This window comes from Osmerus eperlanus, chromosome 20, assembly GCF_963692335.1.
Source record: "Osmerus eperlanus chromosome 20, fOsmEpe2.1, whole genome shotgun sequence".
Lineage (NCBI taxonomy): Eukaryota > Metazoa > Chordata > Actinopteri > Osmeriformes > Osmeridae > Osmerus > Osmerus eperlanus.
Window position 1 is genome coordinate 6,075,387 of NC_085037.1, and position 20,941 is coordinate 6,096,327.

At 47.6% G+C, this 20,941-nt stretch overlaps 1 protein-coding gene across 3 annotated transcripts; it reads right to left on the bottom strand.

The window, feature by feature from the left end:
* Positions 1–1,567: 1,567 nt before the first annotated feature.
* glcci1a (glucocorticoid induced 1a) lies at positions 1,568–20,579 on the bottom strand. Of its 3 annotated transcripts, none has more exons than XM_062445878.1 (8): positions 20,230–20,579; positions 12,044–12,195; positions 8,738–8,827; positions 6,014–6,136; positions 5,635–5,787; positions 5,236–5,446; positions 4,847–4,967; positions 1,568–4,378 (listed from the first exon to the last, which is right to left on the bottom strand). In XM_062445878.1, exons 1-8 carry the CDS (start codon positions 20,576–20,578, stop codon positions 4,036–4,038), a joined length of 1,542 nt encoding a protein of 513 aa, XP_062301862.1. In that variant the 5' UTR covers position 20,579; the 3' UTR covers positions 1,568–4,035. The 3 variants fall into 3 exon arrangements, with proteins under 3 accessions (XP_062301862.1, XP_062301861.1, XP_062301863.1); XM_062445877.1 differs by having other exon boundaries at positions 6,014–6,139; XM_062445879.1 differs by lacking the exon at positions 8,738–8,827.
* Between the last annotated feature and the right edge of the window lie 362 nt (positions 20,580–20,941).

Below are 20,941 nucleotides of genomic sequence, written 5' to 3' on the forward strand. Positions count from 1 at the left end.
ATTGAATAAAATAATTGATATCTTACCAGAGTGGACATTTCTGAATCGATCTGGTTTACCATTTTCTTTATTTGAATTGACATTTTATAAATCCAATATGTGTTTGTTAGTGGGCGTGAAAAATACTTCAAGTCTTGCACTGCCATCTGCTGGTTACTTACCCTGTGTAACTGTATTCTAAAAGAGACATGTCAGGGAATAAATAAGAATAACTAGTCAAGCTAAGGACACGTCACAATTCAGTTTGTAATTATCTTAAGTAAGCTTTATTAACTTACAAAAGCATAATTGAAGCATGGCTGAAGACATAAACCCTCTTCACAGGGTAAAAAGGATCAACTATGTTCTGCTTGTCTGCACATTGATAGACATGGATTGTCAAATAAAACCTTTTGAAATAAAAATATTACATTCTGTTTTAAAATGTAAATAAGATTGGAAGCATGTAGTCAGCTGGGAAAAGTTGGCAGGAGGTCCGGCAGACCATAAGTGATGACTATGCCTTGTTTTAGAATCTCTCAGTGGACATAACCCACAAGGAGCTTTTTGAGTATCCTGAAGCGTGAAGTGTGCTCGCCCCCAATGTGAATTATTACACAAACTGGCTCTTCCAAATCCTGCCGTGTCATTTCCTGATCCGATCAAATGAGATCGCGGTCACCTCTCTGCAGTCTCGCCGAAAAGTCGAGGTTGTCTCTCACTCGACCGGCTACACGTCTCATCTTGTGCTGAGACCTTGTGTTACTTTGAGGCTATATTTACCTGTAATGGTACTGCTCTGTGCGCCGCTCGTCATTCCCGCTTCCAGCATGCAGGGTTATCTGTGAACCTGTCACTCCATCCAAGGCCGGAGCCGCGAAGAGACGGTGATTTATGCTCCTCTCAGGGTAACATTCAATCCACCACAAAGAAAGAGAGAGAGGGGGGTTAGAGCGGTGGGATGAGGCGCAGGGGATGAGTGGTGTTCAACCGAGACACATCCATTCACCCCTGATAGGGAGATGTCATCCGGGAGTTAAGCCAGGGTAGTTCACTCATAGTGCTGGGTAAGTGTATGGTCTGAGGTTCAGGAATTCACTGTGAAATATGTCTTTACCCTAAATCATGTGTTGTATGACTCCAGCCCACAGTAATGCCCATATCTCCCTACTCTCACAACTCTGTATTTCTCCCCATTGTATGTCAACCCCCATACATTAGCCACAGTTTAAAATAATGGGGACATGTTGTTTCTTATTCTTCTATTAAACCCCAAAATATCTTCCGTATATTTAGATAGTCTTTATCCATGCCAGAAAGGCATGTATTGGAGAGCAGGTGACATGGTAAGGTCAAGCTACCCTGGACTGACTTTTCCAATTTGAGCATCTCTCAGCCACTAGAGGGGGTGCTATAAAATGTGACTCACAGGTCCATTCATGATCATTTACTGTAATACAGGCCCCATCTCATCAGCCTGTCCTATAAATCTGAAAGAAAAGACCTACCTATAATGTCTTTATAGAATCCACATATTCATACTGCACTGCAGGGTCATGTATCATTCACACATTCCAGGGCCTGTCCCTTCGGTTCTGCTAATAACTTTATTTAAATAAGACAGATCTCTATGTTGAAAAATACAAAATAATTAGCCACACACGGCCATCCCATTACAGAAAACAATTGATCCTATGGTGGCATCAGGAACAGTCAGCAGAGCACAGTGCCTGGACGGTAACAGTGGACCTATGTACTGTACAAACAGTAAGCAAGCTTTCGGTCTAACACCAGCAACACAAGCCTTTGTGCACACACCAAGGGCAAAGTGAGATATATGTGGGAAACCAAATGCACTACGTTTTTTTGTGTGTGCGTGTGTGTGTCATGACCTAATAAGCTGACCTTGCAACAGTGGGAACTACAAACACAGAGTTGGAAAGAGGCTAGTTTCAATGTGAGTGTGGCTGTACACAGGACTAGCATTCTGGAGGGCATCACAGGCAGGGGGTTCATTTGTGCTGTTGTATAGATATACTGTATTTGTGAGTTGTTTTGATTGCATTACCCCCTAAATAGCAGGTCAGCAAGTTTCCCTAAATTACAGTCAGGACCTCTCCCTCTTCTGTGGCCTAGCACACAATTTTTTCGAGAAGTGGCCATAGCAGTTGATCGCTTTATTGCCAGTGTGCGTAAACTTTGACTGCAGGTTCAGTGTGGACTCAGACCTGGTGGTCATGTGCTCTGGTTACTGCCCAGTGCTGGTTTTCGAGTTGGTTAATGGCTTCCACAACAAGCCGAGTGCTGACCTGACTCCTTGAGGCCTAAGAGTACAACTAGGGAGGGTTGAACAATAACAAACAGCTTTAGAAGGGAAACACCTTCTCTATTATTGCACACGTCTAGTTAACCAATGACATCATGATGTCAGTCATTGGATAAGCTATATTTTTGATAATAAGGTGCTGGATTGAAATCAAATAAAAACAACATGGAGATTCCTCCCTTTTAAAGCCATATATATCTACAGAGTAGGATGAAAGGAGCCTCAATGCGGAATTTCCTTGAGCCCACAAGATATTAAAATAAATAATGTTACTTTTGATTATGTTAATCTCTTAAATGTCTTGATAAGTTGAAGCGTCGATCATTTACGCTTGGATAAGTGATGTTCAACGCGGTACATTGTTACTACCTATAGAGGAACTCATTTTGCACAGTAGACAATACGGAAGGCTCCCCAGAGTTGCTTTGTTTGAAACAAGTGTGCCAACTAACAACACGTATGGTAGAAAGGTGGTCAAAAGGTGTCAACCTCCCTCTCTGTGATCTACAGTTGAGATACATTTGAATTTGGCTTGAGAGTAATTTGTGTTATGGAATTTGTTTTCTGCTTAGCTAACAGCTAAGGTTTGAGCGTGACATGTTTATGTGTGATTTTTAAACAGTCTTCGTACGGGCATCACCTGAATATAACTGTCTCTCCTGTAGCTGTTCCTCAAGAAATTGTCACTGCAGGTTAAGACGTGACTTTAGAAGACATCAACCACTCAGTTTTCTACCGAATGGTTGACGGTTCCGACTACACCACACCTATGGCTATTCTTACTTCCCTACAGCATGTTTGAACTAATCTCAGTCAACACAACCAGGCATCAAACCTCTCTCTGTCTGTCTCTCTCAAATTGTGTTCCTGGACCACAACTCAACACCTCCACTAACAGGACTAAGGGGAGGCCACCAGAGTAGACTGTCAACACACTCCTTCGGTCTGCAAGCATGGGTCTAGGAAAAGGACGGCACGTGGCAACATGGAATGTCTAGGGAAACCCCTTCATCTGGAATGAGAACGCGCGTAAAGCGATCCAAACTCTTCTACTTTGAGCTACAGATGTTTTTATGGACATACATTCCAAATTACCTGAGTCTAGAGTGAGATACCTGAAGCAAGGCCATAACAGACACTGTGCAACGGATCTGGCCATTTTGTATGTTTGTCCATTACCTCTTCTCATTTTGTGTTTTGCTTCCTTGTTTTGCATTGCGTATCTTAAAGTGGGTTTCGAAATGTGTTGTGGATCGTGTAAACATAATCCTGAACAGTATAGCTGTTTTCCTGTTACATACATAACACAGCAAATACACCGTTTTCAATTGAAACAAGCCTTGTTTTTCTTTTCATAGATATATGAGACTATAATATGTATAGCGAGAGCTTATTCATACTGTGAATGTTGAAACGGAATACAACACAGAGTTTAATCTTAAACATACTACCAGTTTAAAATGCATGCCGCCCCTCTATTCGTGGTATTTCATTCTTCCCTCAAACGTTGGCATATCTATCACTGGACAGATCACCGCGTCCAGCCAAGACGAGAACAGTGCTTTTAAGAATATTCAAGGAACAATAAGGTGACTTTGTCGTCTTGTTTTGTGGGTGTTGTTGGTGTTGTTGCTACGCCATGCAGAGAGTGGGGTTCAGCACAGAGGGGGACAGAGGGAGGAGTCGCTGACGGTGAGTGGGCATGGAGCAGAGGCCAGCTCTGCTCCCGTCTAGCTGATGGCCAGGCCGTCTGTCTGGGAGGCAGTCTCTGGGGGCGGGGCCGCCCCCTGCGAGGGGGAGGCGGGGGCCTCCGGGGGGTCGTCTGTGCTGGTGCTGGTGGAGACCTGAGTGGGGACACAGTGGGGCGGGGTGCCGTACGCGGACACGGGCCCCGAGGAGGCAGAGCTGGGGCCGGCCTCGGGGGCGGCGTCCTCTTGGGGTTCCGAGGCGGGGGCGAGGTGCAGGGAGCCGGGCAGCCTGACGGGGCAGAAGGCGGAGCCGGTCGAGATGAAGTTGACCTTGTTTTTGTCGGGGCAGGAGAAGAGGGGGACGGACGCAGACTGCTGCCTGGAACTGCAGAGACAATGTGGAGAGACGAGTGTTGACAGCTGCTTAGTTTTAACCCTGGGAGTGTTTGTGTTAGGGCTGCTCATTTACAGGCTCCAATCTTAATCGTGATCTTAATCTTAAGGTAGAATAGGAGAGCATTCGACCTGGTGCATTTTTATTAGTGTTAGTGTACCCTGTGTACTTCCCCTTGACTAGCATTTGTAGCAGAGCGCTAGCTAAGCAGTAACAAGCTGGAGGTGTGTGCATGTAACATGCCCCAGCCTGGCTAACAGTTTGGGCTGCCAGTGGGGGGTGAAAGCACACCGCTAGAAGGGGTGCGCTGGATTGACAACCAAGACAAAACCAAAGCATCGTTGCGAAACGGAACGCGGCACGATAATCGTTTCACCTCAATTGTCTTGTTTTCACAAGCGTTGGAAGCCAAAATTGGACTTCAATATCAGTGCCCGGCCCTGGTTTGTGTGAACCTACCTCTGCTCCTCGAACACTTTGATCTTCTCACAGCCCTCCGGAGGCTCCCGCTTGAACATGTAGCTGTTGTTTGGCTTCGGGGACGAGGCAAACTTGGGCAGTGGTGAGCTGCTGCCACTGTCTGTGTACAAAGAGAGAGAGAGAGAGACAGAGAAAAGGAGAGATGGAGAGAATGAGGGAGATAACAACATTTTAACAGGGAACCCTCAGACACAAATATCTGCGGCAGACCTAAGACGATATATCCATAAACTATTTTCACGGTAGCTACTTTTGATCCATTTCACACCCTTCCCCTGGGGGTGTGAAGGGGGCAAGACAGGAGAGGAAAGGGGGGGTAGAAGTATATGGAGCAGAGTGTGAGAGGGCCCGGGTGGGGGGGGTGCTACCTTTATCGTGGTCGTAGAGCAGGTCGTCTGCGGAGTAGGGGCTGCCGTCGTGGGAGCCGGGCGGGCAGGCGGGCGAGGGGCAGGGGGACAGGCTGGAGCAGCTGCTGGAGCGGCCGGGCACCGAGGGGGTCTGCGTGTCCACGCTGCGGGAGCTGCTGCTGCGCTGCTGGGGGGGGAAGGGGGCTCGCCGGCCGTCAGGCACCTCTAGAGCCTGGAGGCGGGGGGGAGAGGGACAGCATGGGACCCTCCAGCCGAACACAGGCCGTCTCCATGTCCGACTCGACGGCACGTCGACATCTCCGAGGCAAACTGGCCACAGCTGTGCAGTGACTGGGCGTGTATTGTCGCATGGGGCTGAAAGGAGGGTGCGTGATTGGCCGGTTCCCCCCCTCCACCTACCTTGAGCTCCTCCTTCTCCCCGTTGTCTCGGATGAAGACCTTCTCCAGCTCGTGGTTGATGCCCTCCATGCTGCTGGGAACCCTGGAGATGGAGGGCTTTGGCACCGTGATGTTGGTGAGAGCCATCTGGGACGACTTCGACATGGATGAAGGCTGGAGACACACACACACAGGCATACACAGGCATGCACATGTTACACACTGATAGCCGTTGCATTGTATCTAAACAGGACGCAGGGTACACTAGTAGTTCAAATCACTTAAGCCCCTTTTGACAGTCTCTGGTTCCGTTTAAACACTGAGAATAAATCGAACAACCACTTTGGTGCGATCGGTTGCCAGGTTGGGGTGTTACCCGGGTGGGCAGGTGGAGCGGTACCTGAGCGTGGCTGGTCGTGGTGAAGGTGGAGGTGGTGTACTGAAGGGGAGACAGGCGCTCCTTGTCTTTGCTGTGACGACCTCCCTGCTTACTGCGCTGGAGCTGCTGCCGGAGCTTGGCAATCTGCTGGAGGAGGAGAGGAGGAGGAGGAGAGGAGGAGGAGAGGAGGAAGAGGAGAGGAGGAGGAGAGGAGGAAGAGGAGAGGAGGAGGAGAGGAGGAAGAGGAGAGGAGGAGAGGAGGAAGAGGAGAGGAGGAAGAGGAGAGGAGGAGGACAGGAGGAGGAGGAAGAGGAGAGGAGGACAGGAGGAGGAAGAGGAGAGGAGGAGGAAGAGGAGAGGAGAGGAGAGGAGGAGGAGAGGAGGACAGGAGGAGGAAGAGGAGAGGAGGAGGAAGAGGAGAGGAGAGGAGGAGGAGAGGAGGACAGGAGGAGGAGGAAGAAGAGGAGAGGAGGAGGAGAGGAGGAAGAGGAGAGGAGGAGGAGAGGAAGAGGAGAGGAGGAGAGGAGGAGGAGAGGAGGAAGAGGAGAGGAGGGGAGGAGAGGAGGAGGAGAGGAGGAAGAGGAGAGGAGGAAAGGAAGAAGAGAGGAGGAGAGGAGGAGAGTAGGAAGAGGAGAGGAGGAGAAGAGGAGAGGAGGAGAGGAGGAAGAGGAGGAGGAGAGGAAGAGGAGGAGTGAGACAGTGAGACAGTGGTAGCTGGAAGAAAAACTAAAGCGGCAGATGGTTGTGTGTTGATGAACAGTCAATGTCATCTGCGTTGCTCTCAGGACAGTAACTCCAAATGTCCATCAGGTGTCGCTGGTATTCTAGTTGAAGACCCTGGCAGATGTTATGGATGCCTCACATTACTACAGTAGTGGGCTTAGCTGCCCTTGTCTAGCTATCAGAACTAGTGGAAAAACAAGACTGACTGTGGCTGATCTCACATTGATCTCATATGTAAAGGAGAAATGGTGAGGTATTAACCGCAAAGAGTTTTAGTATGGAAATGTCTCTTAAAGAACATTTACATATAGACATTACAGACAATGGACTATCGTTTGCATAGATCCGTAAAACACCTTTTTGAAGGTGCACTGTAGGTCTATGGAAGAGTAGATTTGTAGATGAAAGTGTGTGTGTACGTGTGTCTGTGTAGATCAAGATAGTTCAGTAGTCTAATACACAGGGCTGTTTCTACACGGTAGAGAAAGGTAGCTACGGACATGTTCAGACAAGTCTCTTTTCTGTGTCTCACACACACACACAGAGTTCTTCATTAACTCTTCACCCAGCCCCGGTCCCTCTGCACACTGATCCACAGCACTATAGCAACACAACACTCAGGACCAAACAAACACACCACAGCCTAACATGGCCCACTTCTCAAAGGAGCCTGTGTCTGTGTGCAAGGCCTGATACGCTATCTCTTGAGCCATACAACCTGCTAGTCCCATACGGAACTATTTGCTTCTCGATCAGTCAGACGACTCACCTCCGACGTTAGCTTTCAGTAAGAACACAGCGAGAGGGTGAGCTTACAGTCAGACTGTGGGTTGCTAACAGTGAAAATACTACTGTAGCATCTGCAACGGGCATGAATAGGCCTGTGTTTCTACTACAGGGCTGGTCAACGCAAGTCAATAAACATGCCCTAAACCCACTTAGGCGGTGTAAGCCAGTTGTTGAATGCACACGACATGTGACTGAAACCCAAGAGTGTGACCAGTATCCCATTAACCGGTACCAAAATAACGGCAAGAATGCAAGTTTGTGTGCTTAGCGAAAGATGGCGGTCGGAAAAACTACACCTGCACCTGACATGCAAATGTGAAGCCAGTGCCTGCCAATAATACCCAGCGACTGCCACGAGTCATCAATCAGAGAAAGAACCAGGTTGAGGGGGCCTTATCGGTTCTCTCTGGTAGCCTATATTCCACACCGGCCCGACTGATATCAGTGGCTCCCTCTCTCTCTCTCTCTCTCTCTCTCTCTCTCTCTCTCTCTCTCCCTCTCTCTCTCTCTCCCTCTCTCTCTTTTTCCCCCTTCCTGGTGGTGTGTGTGTCAGCTGTGCTCCACCACAGCCCTGCTCTGTTACTCAGTAGCGTGCCAGTGCACACATATTTGAGCAGCGACTAGGCTGTTTTTATTGTCCACCTACACCCCCCCCCCCCCCCCCCCCCCACGCACCAGACATCCATCTAGACAGGGAGGCAGAGAGGAGGGAGAAAAAGAGTCAGAGAGAGGAGACAGAGGACAGAGGGAAGGCAGAGAAGAGGCAGGGAGAGGTGATTGCAGGAAGGAAGACGAGAGGGAAGGCAGGGAGGAGGAAATAGAGAAGAGGCAGAGAGAGGAGGCAGGGAGGTGAGGCGGGGAGAGGGGGCAGGGAAGAGGCAGAGAGGTGAGGTAGAGAGGAGGAAGAAAGGAGGCAGAGAGGAGCCAGGAGCCCGAGCCAAGCGGAGAGACCATAAATTGTAGTGGGTTATGGCCGTTGCGGAGAGGGGAAGTGGGTAGTTAGAAGCAAGATAGTGTTATCTGCCGCCTCCCTGCCGTGGTAGAGTATCGTCAGGGTGGAGCTGAGGGAAGATGATAAGACAAGGGCGGGCGCTCACCAACACCCAACGTCACAAACTCTCAGGACTGCGAAATTCTGAGGTCACACAAATAGTCCCTAAAAGCCAGTGGCCTATCGAGGCTTCTGTGTCAGGTGTGCCGGCGTGTGTGTGTTGCTGTGTGTGTGTCCAGTACCTCTTTGAGCTGGTCGGCGCTGCCCCAGGACGCCGAGCGCTGGTGGGTGCTCCTCTTTTCTCTCTCTTCTTCACTCCAACATCCGGGAGTCTGGAGGTGAGATCACACGGGACGTCAGCCTTGCCCACGTCCCATCATCAGCGCCGCTTACGGCATCGTTATCGCTTCACCATCAAATAAGAATAGGACGGGACACGGGCAATCTCCACGGGACAAAGTCCGCATGCACACGTGCGCACACACATGCCGCACATGTGCACGCACACACTCACAAAAGGACCACTCAGGAGTGAAAGATGAGCTGAGCTGAACTGGGTGTGCCAGTGTTTCTCTACACCGTCTCTCGCTCTCTTTCTCTGACACACACACACACGCATTCTCTCCTCCCTGACACCCGGAGGAAATTGAATTGCTGCCTTACTCATCTTAATGGGCCTGACTCAAAGGACCGTTTGTTTATTTTGAGCACTGAGTCAATTACTAGAGAGCCTGCATTTCCAACCCTCTCTCTTTCTCTCCCTCTCTCTCTCTCTCTCTCTCTCTCTCTCTCTCTCTCTCTCTCTCTCTCTCTCTTTCTCTCCCTCTCTCTCTCTCTCTCCTCTCTCTCTCTCTCTCTCTCTCTCTCTCTCTTTATCTCCCTCTCTCTCTCTCTCTCTCTCTCTCCTTCTCTCTCTCTCTCTCTCTCTCTTTCTCTCTCTCTCTCTCTCTCTCTCTCTCTCTCTCTCTCTCTCTCACCACGCTCAGACCTGCTCCACTTGGTCACGAGAGATGATGAAGTGACACTGGCCAGAAGATTAAGAACTGCAGACAGAGGACATCTCTTTCTATCTGCGCTGACTTGAGATCCCGTCGGTGCCACACACACCCTCCACCCCGAACAAGTACACACACACACACCCATCCCCACCGCCCTGCTCTCTACTTTACACAGCAGCAACCCAGGAGCATCACACCACCTCCATCTTCCTGGCGAACATTCTAGAAACGTACAAAACACCAACTGTCCCCCTCACCCCCCCACCCCAGCCCCCACCAGAGCCACTGGGCGTCCATACAGACTTGACAGTAGGCTCTTAATGCCAGGTGGTGGTGTGACCCACCAATGCCCGGGACCCCAGCAGCGCTCGAGATAGCTGGGGTTGGCAGTGCTGTTGTTGCTCTGGGCAGGACGGCAGGCGGGGCAGGGCCAGCCATGCTATGCCATGCCGCCAGCCACCACGGACCTGGAGCAGCTTCACACTGAGGAATAAGTTATTATGTCAACTAGCCAGATACAACCGGAAACAGCCCACCATCACCTAGAAGCACAGGCTGGGATGAGCTGCAGGAGAGGAGAGGGGAGGAAGAGGGAGATGGGGAGGAAGAGGGGGAGGGGGGAGGGAGATGGGGAGGAAGAGGGGGAGGGGGGGGGAGATGGGGGGGAAGAGGGGGAGGGGAGGGGGAAGAGAAGAGTTGGCTGAAGAAAGCGTTGGAGGAAGCAGCCCAGACACGGTCAGTGGTGGTGGTAGGCCTGTGTGCGAGGCTTGTTTCACTGACATGTTTTCAGTCGGACGGGGTGACTGAGCTTTGATAAAGAGAGACTCTGTGTGGCTCGGCTTTCCCCAGGGCGAGGAGAAGAAGAAGCCGAGGGAAAACAGCTTGCCACCGAGGGAGTGATGAGAGGTTCAAGGCCAATGCTGTTTGCCAGTGTTTGTTGTTAAATGGCTAGTGCCTCTATTCATCTTTGGTGAGACGTCCCATTTCAAAGGTTGTCCCTCTGCAAACAGGTCGGCAGCAGGGGCCAGGAAATGGCGAGGTGACCGCTTTGAAGACAGCGTTTTTCATGTGCTCTTGAAAGCGGGCGAAGAGAAAAACCACACGCGTGCACAGACACGCACTTTGTCTTTATCTCTCCCTTCTCTCTCTCCCTCTTGCTTTCTTTCAGAGAGAGACGCTCGCACATCCACATATCACATGCAGTCGGACCTCCCCCACATCCCTCTCTTTATCTCCATTCCTCTCCCTTAGCCTTCACTTTGCTCTCTTCTAAGACTGGACTGGACTGTGACCGCATACCGACCCCTCCTAGGTCCACCTGCCCTGCATGTGTCCTGTCAATGAACAAACATGGCAGGGGAATTCCAGGTTTTCCGTTGGTTAGGCTTGGACATACAGTATGAATAGTGCCCTTATGGTGGTAGCATAGAATTCCAGGCCAAGCACAAGTCTAGTACGTGTTGCAAATGTGTCAAGTTTTTTGGTGAGTTTAGAGCGAGAGGAAGAGAGAAAGTGAAACAGACAGCTTAACGTTTGGACGTTTTTCGAAGGATTAAAGCTGTCACAATTGATTACAGCAGCATACACACATTTGGCTATATGGTTGCTTTGCTGAAGTAAATACGCCGGTTGCCGAGCAGCATAATAAAAACAGGATGTATGTAATGCATCTGTGTCACTTGTGACTGACACAGATGACTCTGGTGGCACAACCTTGCAACTCCATGGGGAAAGTGTTGCAAGTCCACCCTTCGACAGAACCAAATGCCATGCGAGCGGGTTGTGTTTGTACTGCACACCTACCCTGCCTAGCTAAATATCTACTTCAAAATGGACGTCTACACAAGTCAGCTCACGTCTGTAGCTACCTCGCAAGTTAGAGTCCTACTGTTACAGGTCACAATATGGAGCAGGAGTTCCCTGAAACAGAGCACGGAAAGTACAGGAAAAGGAGCAGGAGGAGAAGCAGGAGGAGCAGGAGGAGGAGGTCGGGAAGAAGAGAAGGGAAGAAAGAGGAGGAGAATATTCTAGAAGTGGTAGGAGTACTCTATTGACAGGAGCTCGCAGGTCCTTCTAATCATTATCAGGCCGTGGCGTCCATGCTAGTGCCTGCCCTGCTTCATAACACACTGTGCTGCAGAGGAGAGGCTGTCGACTGAAGGCCAATGGATGCGTAGGTGGTAAATGTCACACTGCCGGGAGGAAAACAGGGTGGTGTGCAGAGCTGTGAGAGAGAGACCACGGGAGGCTAACCACTCGGGCATACTTCACACGCCTGCAGGCCCACAGAGAGGATCTTTAAACACACTGGAAGAACTGCTGATGGGGTTGTTGTTTTTTCACATCTCTTCAGACATGGCATGAGCAAACTTAAGTAGTGACAGTGTGGGGTCGTACTTCCTCATGACAACAGCGTGGAAACACTTCTGCTTCTGTAGTACCCTTTGCATGTCGGTGTGCCAGCCGCCTCTCTGGTGGAAATGCCACATTCATCTCTGTGGGGAGGAGCAGTTATAATGTGAAACAGTGGCGTCCAGGAAGCGGGCCTACCTGTGTGGATTTGTCTTTCATGCAAGAGGGGTAGTGCACGTGGGGGTCGCGTGGCCAGTGTCCTGTGAGGTAGGGGCCTGTGATGGTGCCCAGGGAGGACGTCCGGCGGATCGCTCCCGAGTTACGCACCTGCTGGGCCTTGGAGCTTTCAACTGCAGCGGGAAAGCAGACACAACACAGAGAAGCCAGAGATCAAATATGCGAAATACTTTGTGAAGCGCTGTAACCTTTTAAGAGGAAATGGCTCCTTTTCCACTCAACAATGCAGTAAAGAATTAGAAAAAAAAACATGCAACATGCCCAGGTTTCCAAAATCCTTCCAAAATTCCAAATCTTGTCACCATACTTCACCTGCTGCTTCATTAAACTGGATGAACTAGAAAACCTCCACCCACATTTGTAGCCAAGGAACACCTGAAATCAGATCAAGGCATCTGACACGCTCTTACTCCGCCCTCTACCCTCTGCACAGGACGGGGAGTGAGGCTGCATACTGAAACAGGCACTGCCTTGATTTGGAGTTATTGACCAGAGGTTGATGTTGTTGCCCTTGAGGGGAGAGACTCTGTGTAAGTGAGGCAACCGTACACCTGATGAAAATACCTCACAAAACCCTCCAGGCAACACCAGACTCGAGGAACTGTGTCAAGGTCTCATGCTTTAATGACAACACTCAGTGCTGTGGGCCACGATTCCAGGGTAGAAACAGCAATATTTACACCCTTGTGACCCTCAGGTGCGGGTCCATCTTTGCACGCCTCTATGGCCCCTCCTATGTCTGAGCCAATATGATTTGAGGTGTAAAAGCAAACTTCAAGCCCTTTTTTTAAGAAAAGCAAACAAGGTCCCTGACCTCAGAAAAGCTGGATAAACAGGAACGGTTTCTAGGAACTACATTCCAGGATGTAGAGGTAAAATAGATCGGCCTGGATACAAATAGATACGTAGATCTGTCGCTACAGTAGAATCCATTCTTTTTTGTTTAGTCGACCAAAACCAATCGCTCATCTACGTCAACCTGACGTAGATGCAGCCGTTCATCTTGCATTCTGAATCACATGGACTGACGCCCCAGATGGAATGGTTTCCAGGTTTCCAAGACAGATGCTGGATCCCCAGTAGCATGTGGTGTTAGAATGCAGAAACTGTTCACAAGCATGCCCTTCCCGCCGCTTCCTCTGGCATCAGAAGCTGTTAAAGTGAATTGACATCCACAAGGCAGTGTGAGTGGTGCGTGTTCGTGGTCACGACTTAGCGGTAAACTCCGACTGACTCCTGCCCACCAATGGTCAAAAGCAGTTAGCCAACTGTAGGCTGGGTTCGTTCTGGGTTGGTACCAGGCACAGTGACCTCAGCCTCCTACCCTGTGGCCCTATTGGATTGAAGCTCCACTAAAGCCAAAAGAGGGCCGGGTCAGCTGGTGCCAATCCAGGGGATTACAGCTCCGCTCTTTAGGGAACTCATTTAGACTTGGTCGTGATCTCACACACGGTGTAAAGGTGTCAGATCTCTGAGGCACAGGATGGAAGAGACCCACTGAGGCTGAGCTCCACTTGCAAGAGTTGTGTTTTGTCTCTTTACATTTACATTACAGTCATTTAGCAGACGCTCTTATCCAGAGCGACTTACAGTAAGTACAGGGACATTCCCCCGAGGCAAGTAGGGTGAAGTGCCTTGCCCAAGGACACAACGTCATCTGGCATGGCCGGGAATCGAACTGGCAACCTTCTGATTACAAGCCTGCTTCCCTAACCGCTCAGCCACCTGACTCCCTACTCCCTGACTCCCTCTTTGTAACCCCCTTAGTCAGCACGTCTGGCTAACCACAGCAGGGAAAACTCGAGGCCTGCAGACCGCAAACACATGCAACCTCCATCCGTTCACACGTTATACAGTCAGGTCCATAAATATTTGGACATTGACACAATTTTCATCATTTTGGCTCTGTATACCACCACAATGGATTTGAAATGAAACAATCAAGATGTGCTTTAAGTGCAGACTTTCAGCTTTAATTTCAGGGTATTTACATCCAAATCAGGTGAACGGTGTAGGAATTACAACACATTTGATATGTGGTCCCCCCCTTTTTAAGGGACCAAAAGTAATTGGACAATTGGCTGCTCAGCTGTTCCATGGCCAGGTGTATGTTATTCCCTCAAAAAGGGAGTTTGTTATTTCATTGACAAGGAGCAGATAAAAGGTCTAGAGTTCATTTCAAGTATGGTATTTGTGTTTGGAATCTGTTGCTGTCAACTCTCAATATGAAGTCCAAAGAGCTGTCACCATCAGTGAAGCAAGCCATCGTTAGGCTGAAAAATCAAAACAAACCTATCAGAGAGATAGCAAAAACATTAGGTGTGGACAAATCAACTGTTTGGTACATTCTTAAAAAGAAAGAACGCACTGGTGAGCTCAGCAACACCAAAAGACCCGGAAGACCACGGAAAACAACTGTGGTGGATGACAGAAGAATTCTTTCCCTGGTGAAGAAAAACCCCTTCACAACAGTTGGCCAGATCAAGAACACTCTCCAGGAGGTAGGCGTATCTGTGTCAAAGTCAACAATTAAGAGAAGACATCACCAGAGTAAATACAGAGGGTTCACCACAAGATGTAAACCATTGGTGAGTCTCAAAAACAGGAAGACCAGATTAGAGTTTGCCAAAAAACATCTAAAAGAGCCTGTACAGTTCTGGAACAACATCCTATGGACAGATGAGACCAAGATCAACTTGTACCAGAATGATGGGAAGAGAAGAGTATGGAGAAGGGAAGGAACTGCTCATGATCCAAAGCATACCACCTCATCAGTGAAGCATGGTGGAGGTAGTGTTATGGCGTGGGCATGTATGGCTGCCAATGGAACTGGTTCCCTTGTATTTATCGATGATGTGACTGCTGACAAAAGCAGTAGGATGAATTCTGAAGTGTTTCGGGCAATATTATCTGCTCAGAATCAGCCAAATGCTTCAGAACTCGTAGGACGGCGCTTGACAGTGCAGATGGACAATGACCCGAAGCATACTGCGAAAGCAACCAAAGAGTTTAAGGCAAAGAAGTGGAATGTTCTGCAATGGCCAAGTCAATCACCTGACCTAAATACAATTGAGCATGCATTTCACTTGCTAAAGACAAAACTGAAGGGAAAATGCCCCAAGAACAAGCAGGAACTGAAGACAGTTGCAGTAGAGGCCTGGCAGAGCATCACCAGGGACGAAACCCAGCGTCTGGTGATGTCTATGGGTTCCAGACTTCAGGCTGTCATTGACTGCAAAGGATTTGCAACCAAGTATTAAAAGTGACAATTAGATTTATGATTATGTTAGTTTGTGCAATTATTTTTGGTCCCTTAAAAAGGGGGGGGGGGCACATATAAAAGTGTTATAATTCCTACACCGTTCACCTGATTTGGATGTAAATACCCTGAAATTAAAGCTGAAAGTCTGCACTTGAAGCACATCTTGATTGTTTCATTTCAAATCCATTGTGGTGGTATACAGAGCCAAAATGATAAATTGTCAATGTCCAAATATTTATGGACCTGACTGTATGTGTGTACAACGTTATTTATAGGATTCATGGCCTCCTTCGTTTACTTGTTATTTTGTGATTTTTGTCACACTGTACTAGTGTTGAATTGACATACAAGTTCCTATGATCTACAAAATGCACTAGTGTGCAACAAATTTTAAAATAACTAGAGGGGGCAAATATAGGCCATTTAAACCCCAATCTATGTTGCTGCATGGACTAGCCTAACCCTTGGTGTGTTGTGCTCCAGCTAGCCTTGTCTGGAGCCTTGGGCTGTGCCTGTTCTGGTTAGTTAGTGACACGTAGGGGATTATTGCTCATGAGGCAAGGTGGAACTGGTCTGATCTCCAAATGGGACAAATGTTCCACCGGGCAGACAGACAGACTGGCAGCCAGGCAGCCAGACAGGCAGGCAGGCAGGCAGGCAGGCAGGCAGCCAGACAGGCAGGCAGGCAGGCAGGCTGCATTGGCCAAAGGCGTTTGGTGTCAGTGCCCTGGTACTTTTTTTCCCAACCCATTTTTTACGGTTTCCTGAGAGCAGATGGAGCGAAAGGTGCAAGGCCATGCCAGGAGCTCTCACTCAGCAGGGCTCAAACAGGGACAGGCCCAAATTAGGCCCAAGAGATAATGTAACTGTGGAATTATCTCCATCTCTTTCCTACTGCAAATTCTAGACGATGCAACGATGTAAAAATTATAATAATAACAGTTTAATTATGTACAAGTATTCATCAGAAAACCAAATATCATTAATCTGTGCATGGAACATGAACTATATGAATGAAATACAGTTACTTTGTTAACATCCCATAGCCATTGCTTCTTGTCACTCACTGCCTATATGAGGATAATCTATGTCAAAATCCTAGCTGCCTCTCGAGTCAGTGTCTATTGTGGACCCAAGATCGGGAAAGTTTGGGTTAACTGGACCAATGCAGAACGACTGCTATTGCAACAGAGCCCGCTCTGATCACCCGCTCCATGACTGAGTATTGCAGGGTTCTTTACCAAAACATCTGGAGTTGAGATATGCAGGTTAATGAGAGCCAGGAAAACCTCAGTCAGCACTCCATCACATTTGTGCAAAACAGCAATGAAATAGGAAGATGATCATGTTCTCTACGTGCAATATTGTTCATTTAACAATGTATGAAAACGCTACTTCCTGTTATTAAAATGGCTGCCTCAGACAGCTTTTGGGCCTAAACTGAGTGAGAGTCATGCAACTGTCATCACATCATTTAAAACATTCCCATTGCGAGAATGCTTTCCGGCTTTTTCAATGATTCCAGTCAAACAAAAATAGACACAAACAATGGAAGGAATACCTCATAATAGCACTGGGTTTGGTGCAGATACAATTCTCCAGCAAAAGACACTGTATTCATTGTAGAGTCCATGGATACTTAATTGACAATAGGGACTGAAAGTCTGTAAGAAATCTTGGCTAAATCATAGCCTAGCCTGCTAAGTAAAAATGGCATACCCTGATGACTCAAACTTTACAAAGTAATACTGCTGAAATGTTTGAATGAGTGTCTTCAACAGCTGCTCTGCACTGAGTTACTTATTAAAGCAGTAGGCTCGATTTAGGCCTAGTAGGGTCATGAGAGAGGCTGTGAGAAACAAGCGCAGCTGGTTCATGCAGGGGACGCGAGACCTAGCGCGTCACTAGCAATCGTCATCACGCGTCAAGGCACACCTTCCTAATAGGGTGGGGTATATAGCAGGGATCCCGGCACTTGCGTTGCTAGTGCGACACAGACGCTCTCGGACTCCTGCGGCCTCCGCCTCCCCGGCCTCCACCCTTTGTCTGTTTTTTTTCTTCTTTCCCAGGGGGAATGCGTTCGCTGCTCTCTGCCCGGATGTGAGACACAGTGTCTCAGGAGACGGTGTCTCAGTTGGGTGCGGCAGGGAGCTGCTGCGAGCACAACCATATGCCAAATCAAATATTACAATAATGTATTGTATCGTGCAGAATAAAGTATCAAGTAACAACACTACTGAGTCCTCCTGCCTGAACCAAGGAAAGGATGCTACGCTCTCAGTGAGAGTATACCATGTTAATCTGCCTTAATCCTCCTGTCACCTCAACACTGGGTGTGATAGCGTTTAGGTCCCAGATCACAAACATCACAGTGCCAGAGAAACCAGATTTCATACAAGGACTCAAATTTGCCATTTCAACCAGCCTTGTGCAACATAAAGATCCAGGTATGGTTAGAAATTCCCACATCCATAGCAAAAACGAATCACCATGCCATAAGACCCAGCCTAATTATCGGAAAGAGCACCACAGTCACTATATATCCTTCTAAAGCCATACTTGCCTGCAAAGTAGCCTATGTCTATACTAGGATATGAGAGATGAGAATAGGGGAAAGGCATCCTGTGAGTGGTGCTCAACAAGGCATGAGAGTAATCCTATGCACATGGACGCCATTCAGTTCTTCTTAAGGCAAATGTCTTGCAGATGGGTTAACAAGTCCAACAAACAAGACTCTCCAGGAAGTGGGCCATCTACTGTGATGCATTCTTTCATTTAAAAGTCCACTGAGTGCGGAAGTCAACCGTTTCATGGATTTACAACCCGGTAGTTAACTGTTCAACGGATACACTTCACTCCCTTTTTGTCTCTGTTTAAAGATGATCATGGTTTTAACACAAATATATCTCTGGCTAAGTGGTGTAAACTCTCATTTTTGCAGTATACATGGTATAATTTGGATCATTTAAACTGTACATGCCAAAGTAATGTATTCTAAATCACTCCTTACTTTCCGTCCTCCAAAGCTTGGTTTACAGAACGTATGCTTAAAAACCTGTAACCATAACAACACACTTTTACTGCTTCACCACCCTTCTCGCCTTAACCCCATCATTAATACAAACGAGTTTGATAATTGTATTCATTAATACATATGAAAATGGTTAGCTTTGTAAAGCTGCATGATGTAGCATAATTGTACAAAAATGCCTGGGATGGTTAATAGAATAATAGCAGGGAAGGTTACCTAGCTAATAGACAACCCAGACCTGAATGGATGATAGCCTTTCTGGACGTTTTAATAGCCTGAATCCCCTGTAAATGTGTGGCATTAGAAGCACCATTAGCCATAAATGATAGGAACAGTTTGTGCGCAAACAGAGCTGGGGTTTAGGTGTGATGGGATCACTTAGAATCTTAAAAGGTCATGTGTTAGAATGTCACCTGACCTTTCAGAATCTACCAAAGTAGTGTTCAAGATATGGTCCCTTGATCATGGGGACTGACTGTCCAACCCAACCATGTTCTATTCCTAAGAACAGGAGGTCAGGAAACTTTTGCCAAGAAGAAACCATTTTACCTGAAGGGGACACTTCTGGGATAACATTTTCCCAACAAATGCACAGCATTGTATTCAAGCCAAGGGTGGTTTTGATGCCAGAGGACTCATGTAAGAATATAAGAGTAGTGTGTGCCTATAAACTATTGTTTTACTAGAACCGCAACTACAAAAACATCCTCATTCCACCTTTTAATGGTGGTTGTCTGCTGGGATATCACTAAACAGGATGTCATTGTTCAGTGACTAATCTGAACACTGACTTTCTGGGTGCAGAGAGTGGTCAGATACCAGCAGATCTGCCTCAGTCAGTCAATGTCTACTATAGAGCTAGCAACACCATCACTGAAAATGCTTGTGCTGGAAGTAAGAGACTGATAGCAAACTAAGACACATTATAGCGGATGAAGCAGATGTTAAGTGCGGATCTATCTATGCATCTATATAGATATTATTTATATAGGTATAATCAGTGTTTTCCTCGGGAGGAAATAGTCTTCTAAATATTTCCAGGACCGTTTATGAGTGACAAAGACACCATTAGAGCAACTCTGTTCAGTCTTTCCAAATGTTTACAATAAGAGCAGCATTCACATATTTGCAAAATATTTTTTCTGTTTTCGTGTGATATGCGCTCGTGCTAGGCCCCGATGTTGCCATACGCGCGCGACCTTCCAATTGACGACGTAATTCCTTCCATTTCTTCAAGCAGTCAACAAGCGTTTAAATGGTCGACACACGTAATCCATATCATGCATATTTAGCACTGTATCAAGCTCTCTTCTGTATCAGCATCGTTTCTTTCGCTGATAAAATGAAAATACCAATGCTTTTATCCTGGCGCGCTAGAGGTAACTGCATACTCATCACTGCCACGATTCACATCCATAACACAGTAATAACAAAATATCTACCTTAATGAGCACATCTGGGTTATTCAACGGATCTAAAATATCGGATTATTTTAAAACACTCAGAACTATGTTGATCATGACACACGGATTCAGCATGTATGAAACATGAGCAACGTACGATACGCACTAAAAAATCCCTTTAATGCATGCAATAAAGCACTTGGTTTAGTTCCAATAACATTCCATTAAACATAACCATGGTAATGTAGCATGTAATGTAGTAATTCATGGATACATTAATGTTAGCCAGCGATATCTTGCTACCTTGTGATGCTATGGCGTCTTAAGCATCCGTGCGACCCCCCAATCTGACCCAATTAGGACGGTAGAGCTAGCTAGCTAGCTGGCTAGCAACAAGCTATCATGTTCTGGTGAATGCAAAAATGGATTCGACACTTGACAGATACTGCACCTTTTAACACAGGAGAATTTGAACACCGCTCAGGTGAGCCTTTGTCAGGCGGTGAGGGTCTCTGCCTTGCGACCAGTCTGCCTTCGGAGCAGCTTCCACCCGCGTTTCCAAGCAGCAGCTGCGTCGGGCTGGTGGGACTGGAGCAGCGGGATGTCGTCGGTCCTGTATTGCTCCCAACTGAGAAGGATGAGGAAGAGCGGGTTGGGCTGTGTTGATTTCCACGCAGGAGCTGAAACGGCACCGTGGCACGAATAGGCTGCAACCGGATCGTAGTGCTGTTGCTGCTACAAGCTGGTGAGATGGTCGGAGAGCTGTCGCTGCTGCGTTTGCTTGCTGATGATGCTGACATTGTCACGGTTAAACACTTCCAAATGGCAAACTTAAGAATGACAATTAAAAAAGCCTAAGTGTTTGGTTAACTTAAACAGGCCTCAACTTCAACTACCTTGTGTATTTCTCAACGTAATAAAAAGCGGACTAATAACCGTAGCAACCTCTTTACGAGCTGACTAAGTTAGCCTACTTGGTGAAACATTTTGTTTACACACTTATCGGTCAAAGCCTGGTCAGTTGTACGCTAGACTGCTCCCGACGTTACATTTCAGCAATGTTTCGACTACTTATCCTTTTCCTAAACGCTTCAATGCTCTGCGTTACGATATAAACTATTAGAACATTAAGAAGTCCCAATAAAACCAGTAAGTCATTTAAG

What these genes read in the sequence shown, in the direction of transcription:
- glcci1a (XM_062445877.1), bottom strand. Translation starts at nt 20,578, where the DNA reads ATGTCAGCATCATCAGCAAGCAAACGCAGCAGCGACAGCTCTCCGACC. An exon ending in TGAAAGACAAATCCACACAG is followed by an intron (nt 8,828 to 12,043) that starts GTAGGCCCGCTT and finishes TCTCACCTCCAG; the next exon opens with ACTCCCGGATGTTGGAGTGA. An exon ending in AAAGTGTTCGAGGAGCAGAG is followed by an intron (nt 4,379 to 4,846) that starts GTAGGTTCACAC and finishes TTGTCTCTGCAG; the next exon opens with TTCCAGGCAGCAGTCTGCGT.